Genomic DNA, 12,157 nt, shown 5'->3' with positions numbered 1-12,157 from the left:
CAATTTTAAAAACAAGAGGGTGGAAAGGAATACACAGTAAGAGTTAGTACTGTTTCATGAAAACATTTGTTTCCTAACAGTATTAAATCACTAGGTAAAATGTTCCCCTCCTCTCATAAACTCACATACATAAAATCTAACATTCATTAAAAGAAAACTCACTGTGCTCAGTGCATATGTCACATAAATCATAGTCTAAAAAGGAGATGCAGTTTTACATCTAAAGACTGCAAATTTGCATCTTAAATTAAGTATAATGCTTAAAACCAAAGCATCATATTGATTTATCCTCAACAGCAACAGGCTGATTAATGATCAGACATATATCACCAGTTATCCAATAGAAGGAGACTGGTAACCTAAACTGTATTTATATACAAGAGAATGAAAAGTTTTATATTACTAAAACCATATCCCCAAACTGCATGGCTTTGGTAATGTTTAAAGTCTTCAAAGGAAAGAAAACCTGGTTTATAGTTATGGACACACTGCTGATATCATTCAGGTAGTAGCTGTCAGAACTCAAGAGTCTCAGGAACTTTTAATATAGTTTTTTAAAAAGAGAAAATGTGATTAAATATAAAAACTAAAATTTTGATGTAAAATTATCCCTGAATAAAAGTGATGCATAAAAAAAATGTAAACAAGAATAAATGTAATTGCTTGTGTAGTTAGGAACAAATAAATTGCACAAGCACAGAAAAGGGAAAGTTTGGTCTACAGCCTTGAAACCTTGAAAAAGGTTCTGGGTTTTAGCTGACCACCTACTAACTGGGATGAGCCAGCCCGAAGAGGCAGCCAGAACTGCATCTCAGGTTCTGTATTAACAGAGGAGTCCTGATCAAAGCCAAGCTGCCATTGCACCTCCACTATCGTCATCATATTTACTAGACCACTGCAATCTCCTGCATCTATGCCCACTTCCAGTTCAGTACACAAAGAGTACAGTAATCTCTGAAAATGACACTTGGGTATTAGCCCTTTGCTTAACATCCTATAATGGCTTCTCACTTGACAATCTCTCTCCTGGACCAAACTTTAGACAGGGTTCCTCTTAGCCTTCTTTTCAACTAGGCATGAGCTAGGCCCTGTCCTTGGCCTGGGAAACCAGTCTGAGCAAAAAATCCTGCTAAGACACCTATTACCACCGCCGCTTCATCATCTCACCCTACCTCCCAATATCTGATTACCCTTGAGATCGAATCCAGCTCCTCATCCGTCACTCTTGATGTTTTCTTGGTCTGCCTTAAGTAACATTCTTTTTAGGGCAGTTTAGAAAGAATTCTCCTACCCTGATGTCTCCTCTTAGTCATTTTCCACCCAGTGACCACCCCAATCTCTTTGGTTATAAATCCCTGTTTGTTCTTATTGTATTTGGAGTTGAGTACAATATCCTTCCACCTCCAACTGTTATTCTCACTATCCTCTTTCATAGGCTCCTACTGTTTTTCCTTCATAGTGTTTCCTGAAGTAACTAACTATATATTTGTGTCTTCATTTAATTGCTAACCAAGCTGTAAGTTCCATGAGTTCTACATCTGTTATATGTATTATGATATACCTATATACTAGCACATACTAGGTGTTCAATACATATTTGTCAAATAAACACCTTAGGAATTTATTATTTCAAATAGCCAGGCAGCTCCCTGTCATTGCAAGGATGTTAAGGAGAGACACTTACATTTGGTGCTGATGTTGTCAAAGTGGTTCTGTATTGCAGGGAAGGCAATGTAGCTAACCCTAGGGTGTATATCTACACTGATTCCTCCAAGTCATTCCACCCACCTTGGCTTGCAAATTTCACCTACATCCCCATCTATCAGTAATCAAGTCTTGTTGACTCTCTGTTGGATTCTCTTATTATCTTTCCTTTCTATTTCAATTCCACGCCCCTCTTTTTCAGTTCGTTCTCACAAACGAATTATTCTAATAACATAATTTATTTCCCTTTCCGGACTCTTCTCCTCCTAATGAATCTTGCATAGTATTTTAAAATTAATCTTTCTAAAATGTCAGTCTTCAAATGCTTCCTGCTGAAAAACATCCAGTGGTTCATTCATAGCGTAAATGAAATCTTAGGTTCAACTTAACTTTGCAGGCTTTATTTCCTTTCTGTCCTACATGAATGAATAACAAGGCCAACTAACTTACATATAACTAGAATAAACATCACCATTTGTTACTCTTATTTCATGTCCAATGCCGTTTTCCCACCTAGACTATCTTCTCCTTGAGTCTTAGACCTGATTTTGCCATTAACTTGCTATGTGATTTGAGGAAGTTAATCTCTGCAGACTCTGGTTTCCAATCATAAAAGAATGTTGGTTAAATGATTTCTAAGTTTCCCACCGCCCCCCCTCTCCCAACTTTGTCAGTTTTCTATTTAGGGTAAATAATGTAAAATAAACTAACTCATATGTTTGGATTATAAAAATGTGTTTTTTAAGTATTCAAACTTGACTATGAACTACATGAGGGTAGGGACTCTGTCTTATACTTCTTGTCCTGCATATAGCACTTAACACACTGCAGAGAAATGACACTTATATCTGTTTAAGTAAAACCAAACTTAAAGAATTAAAACCAAACAAACTTACTCTCCCATAGTCCATGGTGGACAGCAACACAAAGGAGGGAAATGTTTCTGCTGATCTTTGGCTTCAATGATTAATACCAGATTTGGATAGCGGTTAGTTAGATAATTGGTAAGGAATCCCATGAAGTTGTAAATGACATAAGCTTCATAGCATTCTCTGCAGGTATCCACATATATTGCAATGCTGGGATATTTCAAAGCTATCCACTATGAAGAAGCATAGATATTAAAAAGTTGTTTTAACAGATGTTAGAAACAATAAAAGGAATTACCACTGCAATTCATGGCACTCGCAATAGCCCTATTTTAAAACTTGAGTTGTCTTGTCACATACTTATATCAAACTTGCTAAATTTTATCATTATGAGGGCTACCAGGTAATCTGTGAAATCAATTTTTAAAAAAGCAATAAAGATCTTGCATATTGGTAAACAAAAACATTTCTGTTGGGGGTAAACAATGAATATGAAGAGAAAAGTTATATTATGTACTTGAGTTCTTCAATATTAATATAATCCAAAACTTCTTGACATGACCATAGAAAATGATGTTAAAGACATTTTCTTTATATTTAATCAAATTAAAGCAGTTATTTGTAACAATTACATATACTAGGATCCACTGGGGAAGATTTCTGCTTTGGTCCAAATAAATATTGTAATAAATAAAAAGGATGATACGGTAATTTTAAGTATTACAATCTTTAGAGGAATAAGAACAACTCATTTGAAATTTTAAAACATCTGCCTTTTCTATGGTTATACTTTACCTTCTTTATTAACATTAAAAACACTTATAAACCTAACTCCTTACTGCCAAATAACATTACTTTTATTACCTTAATTATAGTATCCTAAAACAAGTTTTTAGTTAATGAGTTAAAATGAAGCATACTTACACTATCCAAACTGTATATGGGTACCATCCAAAGAATCCTATTTAGAAAGCAAAAACAAATTTAAAACACTTTACATGATTAAAAGCATTTTACATTTTACATAACACTTACATTTTATGAGAGAAGCCACACAACACTAGTAGAATCAACGTGTTACCTTATTATGGGTTTCTGTAGCTCAGGTTGTGTGTAATGCACTAAATGTTGCAGTATCACCCAAAGCGAGATAGGTATAGTCAACAGCAAAAAGATTCCAGCAATAAACCAAGCCTTGGTGTGTATGCCAACCTTTAAGAAGCAAAGAACATATTAATATAATTCTCTGATATTAAAACTAAACAGGTAAATATGCTTTTTGTATTTTTTTAAATTTTAATTTATTACTGAGGCTCAGTATTTTCCAAATAACTAGTGGCTATTTTTATTTTTTCTTCAATAACAGCCTATTTGTGCTTTTATAGAAGGAGGGGGTGGATTTTTCCTCATATGGTCTTTAGTTATAGCACTGCATACATTAAGCATACTAATCCCATGTCATTTCCCTCAGATTGTTATTGGCCTTTTATATTTGATTTTTATGATTAAGGATGTACAGAAATTTTAGAATTTTCTATAAGTCAAATCTAAAAATCTTCTGGTTTATTCCTCTGCTTTTATGTTGGGATAAAATTTACCAAAGTTTTATGCAAATTTTACTGTTACTCAAAATATGAACAGAAGACTTATTGAGTGCTGTTTGCCTGATAACTTTGCTAAGTTCTTGACATGCATCATGTCTTTTAATCCTCCCACTGGTTAATGAGCACTGCCAGTGTCCAAGGGACCCGTTCAGAGGACCCATGCTAATACAGATTGCCCCTGTAAGAGCACACAGGGCTTCCCAGGTGGCTCAGTGATAAAGAGTCTGCCTGCCAATACAGGAGATGCATGATATGCAGGTTTGATGCCTGAATAGGGAGAATCCCCTGGAGGAGGAAATGGCAACCCACTCCAGTATTCTTGCTTGGAAAATTCCATGGACAGAGGAACCTGGCAGGCTACAGTCCATATTGGGTCACAGAGTTGGACACGACCAAGCACACATGCGTGTCTCTTATACACGATATTATCAACTCAGGACAAGACATTTTCAAAAGGTCTAATTTCTTTTTAAGGTCAATATCTGATCAACATTTTTTTCCTTTAAAAGCTCAATTTCTAAAAATATAATTTGAACTGCTTCATCCTTAAGGCAGAGCTAAAGTAATCCACTCATTTTCTGATAAAAAAAATTTATTTGAACCTCTATTTTATCTGAGGAGCCCTCTAGAATAAATTTTATTCCTTGTACTCCTGAATGTGAATCCTTTTAATTAAAATTTAAAAAAAGCAAATGCTAGCTTTTTAAAGTGAAAAAGCTGGGAATCTGTTTTTAGTATTTGAGGAGTTTGAGCAGTTAATGGAAATAGAACTGAAGTCCACAACTTCTGTCTTTTGCTGTTTCGAACAAGATTTTTTTTTCATCAAGAGTCAAAGATTACAGAAGTAGAAAACAAAAGTATTGAGAACAAATGTATTTTTATAACAATGAATTTCTACATTCAACTGTATGGAAAACTTGAAAAGCAGATTAGAAAGTCTTGCTGAATGCTAGAAATTAATAAAGCAGTAAGTCAAAAGTGAATATGCAGAGGTGAAGATTTTAAAAACAATGTCTGAGCAATAATTTTCCAAAGATTTTTGCTTGGCTCAATTTCATTTAAAATTCAATACTGAGCTTCCCTGGTGGCTCAGTGGTAAAGAATCTGCCTGCTAATGCAGGAGACTCATGTTCGATCCCTGAGTCAAGGAGACACCCTGGAGAAGGAAATGGCAACTCACTCCAGTATTCTTGCCTGGGAAATCCCATGGACAGAGGAGACTGGAGAGCTACAGTCCATGGGGTCACAAAAGAGTTGGATATGACTTAGCAATTAAACAACAACTCATTTTAATGATGGCAATAATAGTAACATACCCTAGATTTTCTTTATTACAAGGTGATCATTAAGAACAGTATTGCCAAGTACTTTTAATGCCTACATTTGTTTTTATGACTGCTTTAGTGCTAAAAGGTAGAACTTGGTGGCAGACTTGAGAGAAAACTGATGTGCTCATGACTAAAGAAAGCCAAGCATCCTCAGTATGCTGTAAAGGAGAAAGTTCTTTTTCAAATGATCATAAAACAAGTGACTGGAGAATTGACTCATTTCAGTATGGTGATTCCAATTGTAGAAATCTTGCATATGAGAGTTAGTACTAGTTTTACATTGCAAGTGGTAATTTCGATTTAGAAAAGCATCATCCAGCCACATTAATGCTACTAATTTGAATCACTGGTCTTATAACTGTTTTGGTTTTTGAGCTATTTAAAAAGCTGTATGCCTAAGAAATTGAACCTATCGTATGTGTGTACATGTTTATGTAATGTTATAATAAAATATAATAAAATTATATATGTTCTACTAAAGTAGTATTATAAAATAAGATCTTACTCTAGGTATCTGCACAAATTATTAATATGATTATTACATTTATTTTAATTTCTATTTATCTCTAAATTATTCACACTTGAGACACACTGATAGAAGGATGCGATTAATATTAAACTTATCAGCCACTTTTGGGCTCAGAAAAAAGGAGACAAGTAGTGTAGATTTTTTCCCTAAGGTAATTTGAAGAGAGCAGAGAGGAAAGAAAAAACCAATAAAGACCACCATCCAGAAGTGAGTCAGCTGTCCCTCAGCCAGTGGCTTCCAGAGCAGAGAGTAGAGGGACACAGGAGAGTGCCTTCTGGGCTCACTTCTCAGGGAGAAGCAGGGAGCACTGCCGGAGAGTAGGGAGAGTGGCTACTCGGGACACAGGGCTAGCAGGGCAGCATGGCATCCCGGGGGCGTGTCCCTTACTGACCTCTGTATATGTAAACACACGCTCAGCCCAGTAAGAGTGGACAGATGGCGGCACAGATGGTCGCCTGGCTGCTCCAGGCCTGAGTGTATTCCTCACGGGCATGGGACTGGCTAGCCAAACCTCCAGTTTTCTACAACCTCAGTTGCCACTGACTTCTCACAGCATGAGCATTGTGACTGTGGTGTTTACAAGAGAAGTATTTTTTTTTCATACAATACTGGCTCTAAACATGTCAACTACTTTTTCCAGTGCTTAATCAGATGTAAATAACTTTGCTTTGCGTGCTCAGTTGTGAACCTAATCCCAATGAAAATGCTATCCAAAAATGCTATCACATTGCTGCCCCACTATAACAATAACAACAGCAAATAAATAGCAAATAAACAGCAATAACAACAGTGCTATTTTAAAAACAACAGTGGTAATTAGGGGCTTACTGAGTACCTACTATGTGCTGGGGACAGTGCTAAGCATTTTAAAGACATAAACTCATTCCGTAAATAATGAGAATGACTGTCACTTTAGCCACTTATTAGTCTCAGTGTTCACATCTGTAAAATTGGGATAATTCCTGTTTCAGGGCTTTAAAGAAGATTAAAGAAAATTACACCTTATCTTAGGGACATGCTGTAGTTAGTGTCCCTAACATCTTAACAACAAAACACAGAGGCGGGGGAGGCCCTCCCTTAATCCACACTCCTTTCTATCTGCTGTGCCATGCATTCCCGAGTGAAAAAAATACTCAAACAAAATGAACAAAAACCTGTCTTCATATACTGATACCACTTCTTCACTCCACATTTATTTTTAGCTTTTGCCCGGATGCCTCCAGGGTTTCCCTCAAAGCTCAGTTGGTAATCTACCGGCAATGCAAGAGACCCGGGTTCAATCTGTGTGTCAGGAAGATCCCCTGAGAAGGAGGTGGCAACCCACTCCAGTATTCTTGCCTGGAGAATCCCAAGGACAGAGGAGCCTGGCGGGCTACAGTCCATGGGGATCGCAAGAGTTGGACGCGACTTAGCAGCTAAACCACCACCACCACCGATGCTTCCATCGAAACCATGACGAGGCTCACAAAGGACCCTCTTACTTGTGAAGACCAATGGACAGCGCAGCAGCACCAGACTTCTCACTGTTTTGTCCTTCTGGAAGAGGGCACGGCAACCCACTCCAGTATTCTTGCCTGGAGAACCCCCATGGACAGAGGAGACTGGCAGGCTGCAGCCCAGGGGGTCGCAGAGAGTCAGACACGACTGAAACAACTTAGCACATGCATATCTGACGAGCCCATGTGAATGTCTCTCACAGACCTTAACTATGTGTCCCAAGCAGAACTCAAGTGCTTTCAAATCTGAGTTTCCATCGAGTTTCCACCTTGGGAACTGGCATCACCATTTACCTTGTTCAAGACTGAAACCTCAGAGTGGTTCTTGACGTCCCCCTTTCTCTCACTGCCTCTCTTCCCCAATCATATCCCCTGTCAAGCTCTGTTTCTTCAATTTCCATGATGCTTAAAATTCACTTTTCCATCTCTATTTCTGCTATCCTGACTTGGGTCATAAGTCATCATAGCCTGGGCACCCACTACTTCCGAACCACCTTGAAGAGCTTTCTAACTTCTTTCCACTTCCACTTAATTTTCCACAGGCTGGTAGAGTTGTTTTTGGAAGATGTGAACAATGCTGCCCTGCTTGTTCACTTTTTAGATCTTTTTTAAATTTCCTCATAGCATTTCACATCATTTATTGATCTGTTTGTGCTGGTTGTGTTTGCCTCTATCACTAAGTTCCATGAAAGCAGGAGTCATGTTTCCCTCTCTAACCATACAGAATACAGCAGCACTGGGACTCAAACAATCATTTATTAAGTATCAGACATTTGGGCAAAATGAGAAAACAAGTAAAATATAAATCGTGTTAGATGCTGGTGAGTCCTAAGAAATATAAAGAAGGGAAGAGGATATGAAGAGTTGAGGAAAAGAAGCTTGTAATTTTTAAACAGGGGAGCTGGGTGACACTGAAATAAAAACCTGAAGGACACAAAGGAATGGAAATACCATCTAAGGAAAGGCATATTATGACACGCCAAGGCCCTAAGGAGGGAGCATGCCCTACACGTTTGAGCAAAGCAAGTGTGGAGGCGGCTCACGAACTAAGGAGAGAAAGTCAGAGTGAGATGGTGGGGGGGGTGAGTTCAGATCATGCTGGGGCTTGGCGCCACAGTCAGGGACATGTTGGCTTTTAATCCGGGACTAGCAGTGACTGGAAAACTTTACGAGGATACACATAACGTGACTTATGTCTTCACTAGCTGTTTGGCTGGTGTGCTCAGATAGTCCAGCCAATACATGATGAGAACCTGGCTCAGGGTGTTAGCAGTGGAGATTGTAGATTAAAATATTCCTTAAAAGCTGGTACAGAAAAAGTAGAGTTGACATCAATGATGAAATAAAGATTTACATTTTAAAGCAAAACCAGAAACACTTCACACAGAACTTCTCTGCCTTCTGGCGCCCACCCGCCCCTCTGGGGTGCACTGTGCGTCTGTGCTGTGTTCGCCAGACCTCTCCAGTGGCAGCAGGACTTGCTCAAACATAAAGATCACTTTCTCTCCTCTGGCCTCTACTTAGAAGACAGCATTCCTTTCTCAATTCTGAAAGGGGCCATGACGACCCACCACTTGACTTGTAAGCGCAGACATCTCTGGTGAGCTTTACTGTAGTTGTTCAGTCGCCAAGTCGTGTCCGACTCTTCGCGACCCCATGGACTGCAGCACATCAGGCCTCTTGCCCAAGTTCATGTCCATTGCTGAGCTTTATGTACAATGCCAACGTTATCACTCCCCTTAAAGATGGTGACTGGAACTGAAGAGTGGTCAGACCTGGGGAGATGCTGGGCTGTAACGAAGTTCAAACTTAAATACTTACTTATAACCTTAGTAATGTTACTAACTATACTACTTGCATTCATGCCTGTTTATGGTTATTGGTTCTGGCACTACCAAATGTATCCGAATCTCCGATAAAACTAATGATTAGGCCACTTGAAATGATTGACCCAATATATAGTTATATAAGATCCAAGACTGTAACAGTGTAACTTTTTCTTCCTGGGAGGAAGCAACAAGAGGGAACCATTTCCTGGACATAAGACAGAGGCCCAGAGGCTTTTGGTTACTGTTGACAGGGCTTAGTTCAGTAACAGTACATTGAATGGCTAAACCTGAAAATCCTCATTTGACCCGTGAACAAGCATTCCCAGTCCCATGGGACAAACTGGTAGCAAAATGCTTCCCTAACTTTGGTCTAAATTAAGAGCGAAAGGGAAAGGATTGTAAAATAACAAATACTGCCCATCCAGTTCTTTGAGAATTAAGTCACTAGCCACTGTGGGTTCTGACCTACAATACACCCTGGAAGGAATTCGGGGTGGGGGTGAGGGGCGGGGCAGACTCTGCAAAAATTGGCAAAACTGGCCTTCAGACAGTCGGCTGTTTTCAGAAATTTTTTATGAATCTGGATTCTTGCATCTTTCCATACTTAGAAACTCACTAAATTCACACCTGTTCCTCGTGAATAGCAATCTTCTACCGAGTACTTGACTGCATCTGCCTCCTTAGCCAGAATCACATATACACCGGCTTCCCCTGTATCTCTTCAGGACAGCGCTCAGAGCTTTCTGAGAGGCTGTCTCCCAGGCTATAATTCTCAGTTTGTCTTGAATAAAATTTTCCATCTCTTTCTTAGATTGACTACTATTTGTCACTGACACCAATAACTAAGAGAAGTCTTAAATTAGGTTATGCTACACAGAATTAGTCTTTAAAATAGTTCCTATATTTCAGAGTAAGAAATACTCTAGAGAAATACTTAAAAGTAAGGAATCTCTATTAGTATTAAGATGTCTATACGTGGTTTGGTAGACAAATTATGGAAATAACCTAAATTTCTAACGGATGAGAAATACTTAATGTAGTGTAATAGTCTAGTAACATTAAAAATAACTATATGGACTATGCTAGTATGGGAAAATGAACAAAAAAATTGAGTGAACATACATAAAACAAACACATACTGAATACAATTTGTTTAATTATATAAAAATATTTCCACACAAAAGGCCCCAAATTGCATAACTCTTGTGAAACAGTTGTTTCTAAGTAAAAATAGTCCCCTGGGTTTTATTAACGTCAAACTTGAAAGTTCACTTCAACTTTTTGCAAAGTGCTTAGTTAAGTATTTACTTTGGGGTCTTTCAGCTTATAGTACTTTCCTGATGTCATAATAAGAATATGACATCAAAAAACACAAGGCATTTTCCCTGAAAACTTTGTTGGCTTAGAGTTCAATTTTAAAGTAGAACAAGGTCGAACCAACTCAATCCTTTAATTCAGGAAGCTAGTTAAATGCTAATAAAATTCTACACCTGGTCCTTAAGATAGACCTAACTAAGTTCAGTATTTGAACAGATCAGATTTCAGGAATAAAGTTATCTTACTTTCCGGAAATGGATGACTGCCTGCAAAACAGTGGTCTCCGAAGCTGCTATAGTAATATATTTTATTTTCTCAGTCCTACCTCCACCAGTAGCATGCTCTGAAAAACCGTGAACAACCAGAAGCCACACATCGGTTCTGCTATGGGTTCATTACATGACTTGTTTTTCAGGATATCAAGCCTGGAGCATCCGGGTAAAAACAGGCGACCTTAGATGGACAGGAGGTTGAAGAAAGGGTAGGAGGCTGATGGTGCGGGACCCTCTTACCTCCAGTTTCTGTAGTTCCCACACGCAGAGGGGAACCGCAACCACTATGGACAACAGGTAGAGAACCACCGCCAAAGGTCGAATCCACTGTCTCCAGTTCCTCCAGGTACAAGTGCAAGGCATGTTTCCGCATAAATCAGCTCCGAGTAGGAAGGAAAAGAAGCTCGAAGTAGATGGTAACGCGGAGCCCTGTTCTTGGGCTGTTTTTTCGTCTCGCATATTACGGTAAAAGAGCCGACGAGCGACTCTACCAGCAGCTTGAACCGCCTCCTCGGCCCACGCTGTGCTTACTGTTACTGCTGCCACAAACGCGGCCGCTCACGGGGCTACCGGGGAGCAGTGCGGGCAACATTCTTTCTTCCCCACAAAGCATCGACCCAGTTCTTCCGCGGTGGAATCCCCGGCAGAGCCGCTGCCCTCACCTGGGGATCGCCCAGAGTTCCGCCGGCACCATGGCCTCGAGGGGAGCGGCGCCGAATGGGACCAGCCTGTAAAGACCGTGCAGTCAGTTCGTTTCTGCCCCGCGGCTGCCGGCCTGCTCGCTCTTTTCTTGGGTGGTGGCGTCCCTTTCCTGCGGCGGCTGCAGGCGGCACTGAGGATTCCGCGGACTGATAACAGACGAGAAAGCCAACCCAGCAGCCTCAGGATTTCTTCACTTGTTCTTTCGGGACAGTCCCCCAAGGCGGAACCCAAGGCCAAACCAGGGCTTCCGTTTCCGCCCTCGCTGTCTGAGGTTAGTGATTCGAGGACTGAGCAAGATAGGCCCGCCCCATCCGGCTCACTTCTCGCTCTGTGATTGGTCATTTTTCGGGGGCGGGGCTTCTAGGTGCGTTCCAAGCTACCCGGGTGGAGGAAGTCGAAATGTTCGGAAGTTGTGGAGTTGTTCCCGGCGGCTCAGTGGCCCAGGAAGATTCTGCAAGCTGTACAAGTCTTTTGAAAACATTTGAGGAACTCCTACTACACTGTTAT

At 39.8% G+C, this 12,157-nt stretch overlaps 1 protein-coding gene across 1 annotated transcript in view; it reads right to left on the bottom strand.

The window, feature by feature from the left end:
• Positions 1 to 11,882, bottom strand: part of TMEM184C (transmembrane protein 184C) — a 29,341-nt gene extending 17,459 nt beyond the window's left edge. The window contains exons 1-4 of the mRNA XM_005909849.2: positions 11,189 to 11,882; positions 3,655 to 3,785; positions 3,498 to 3,534; positions 2,601 to 2,806 (exon numbers count right to left, since the gene is read on the bottom strand). Of these exons, the coding sequence (XP_005909911.1) occupies positions 2,601 to 2,806; positions 3,498 to 3,534; positions 3,655 to 3,785; positions 11,189 to 11,407 (593 nt within the window). The 5' untranslated portion in view covers positions 11,408 to 11,882. The remainder of the gene's footprint in view (positions 1 to 2,600; positions 2,807 to 3,497; positions 3,535 to 3,654; positions 3,786 to 11,188) is intronic.
• Positions 11,883 to 12,157: the final 275 nt, after the last annotated feature.

Source organism: Bos mutus, chromosome 17, assembly GCF_027580195.1.
Source record: "Bos mutus isolate GX-2022 chromosome 17, NWIPB_WYAK_1.1, whole genome shotgun sequence".
NCBI lineage: Eukaryota > Metazoa > Chordata > Mammalia > Artiodactyla > Bovidae > Bos > Bos mutus.
This window is presented reverse-complemented; position numbering and strand designations above follow the sequence as displayed.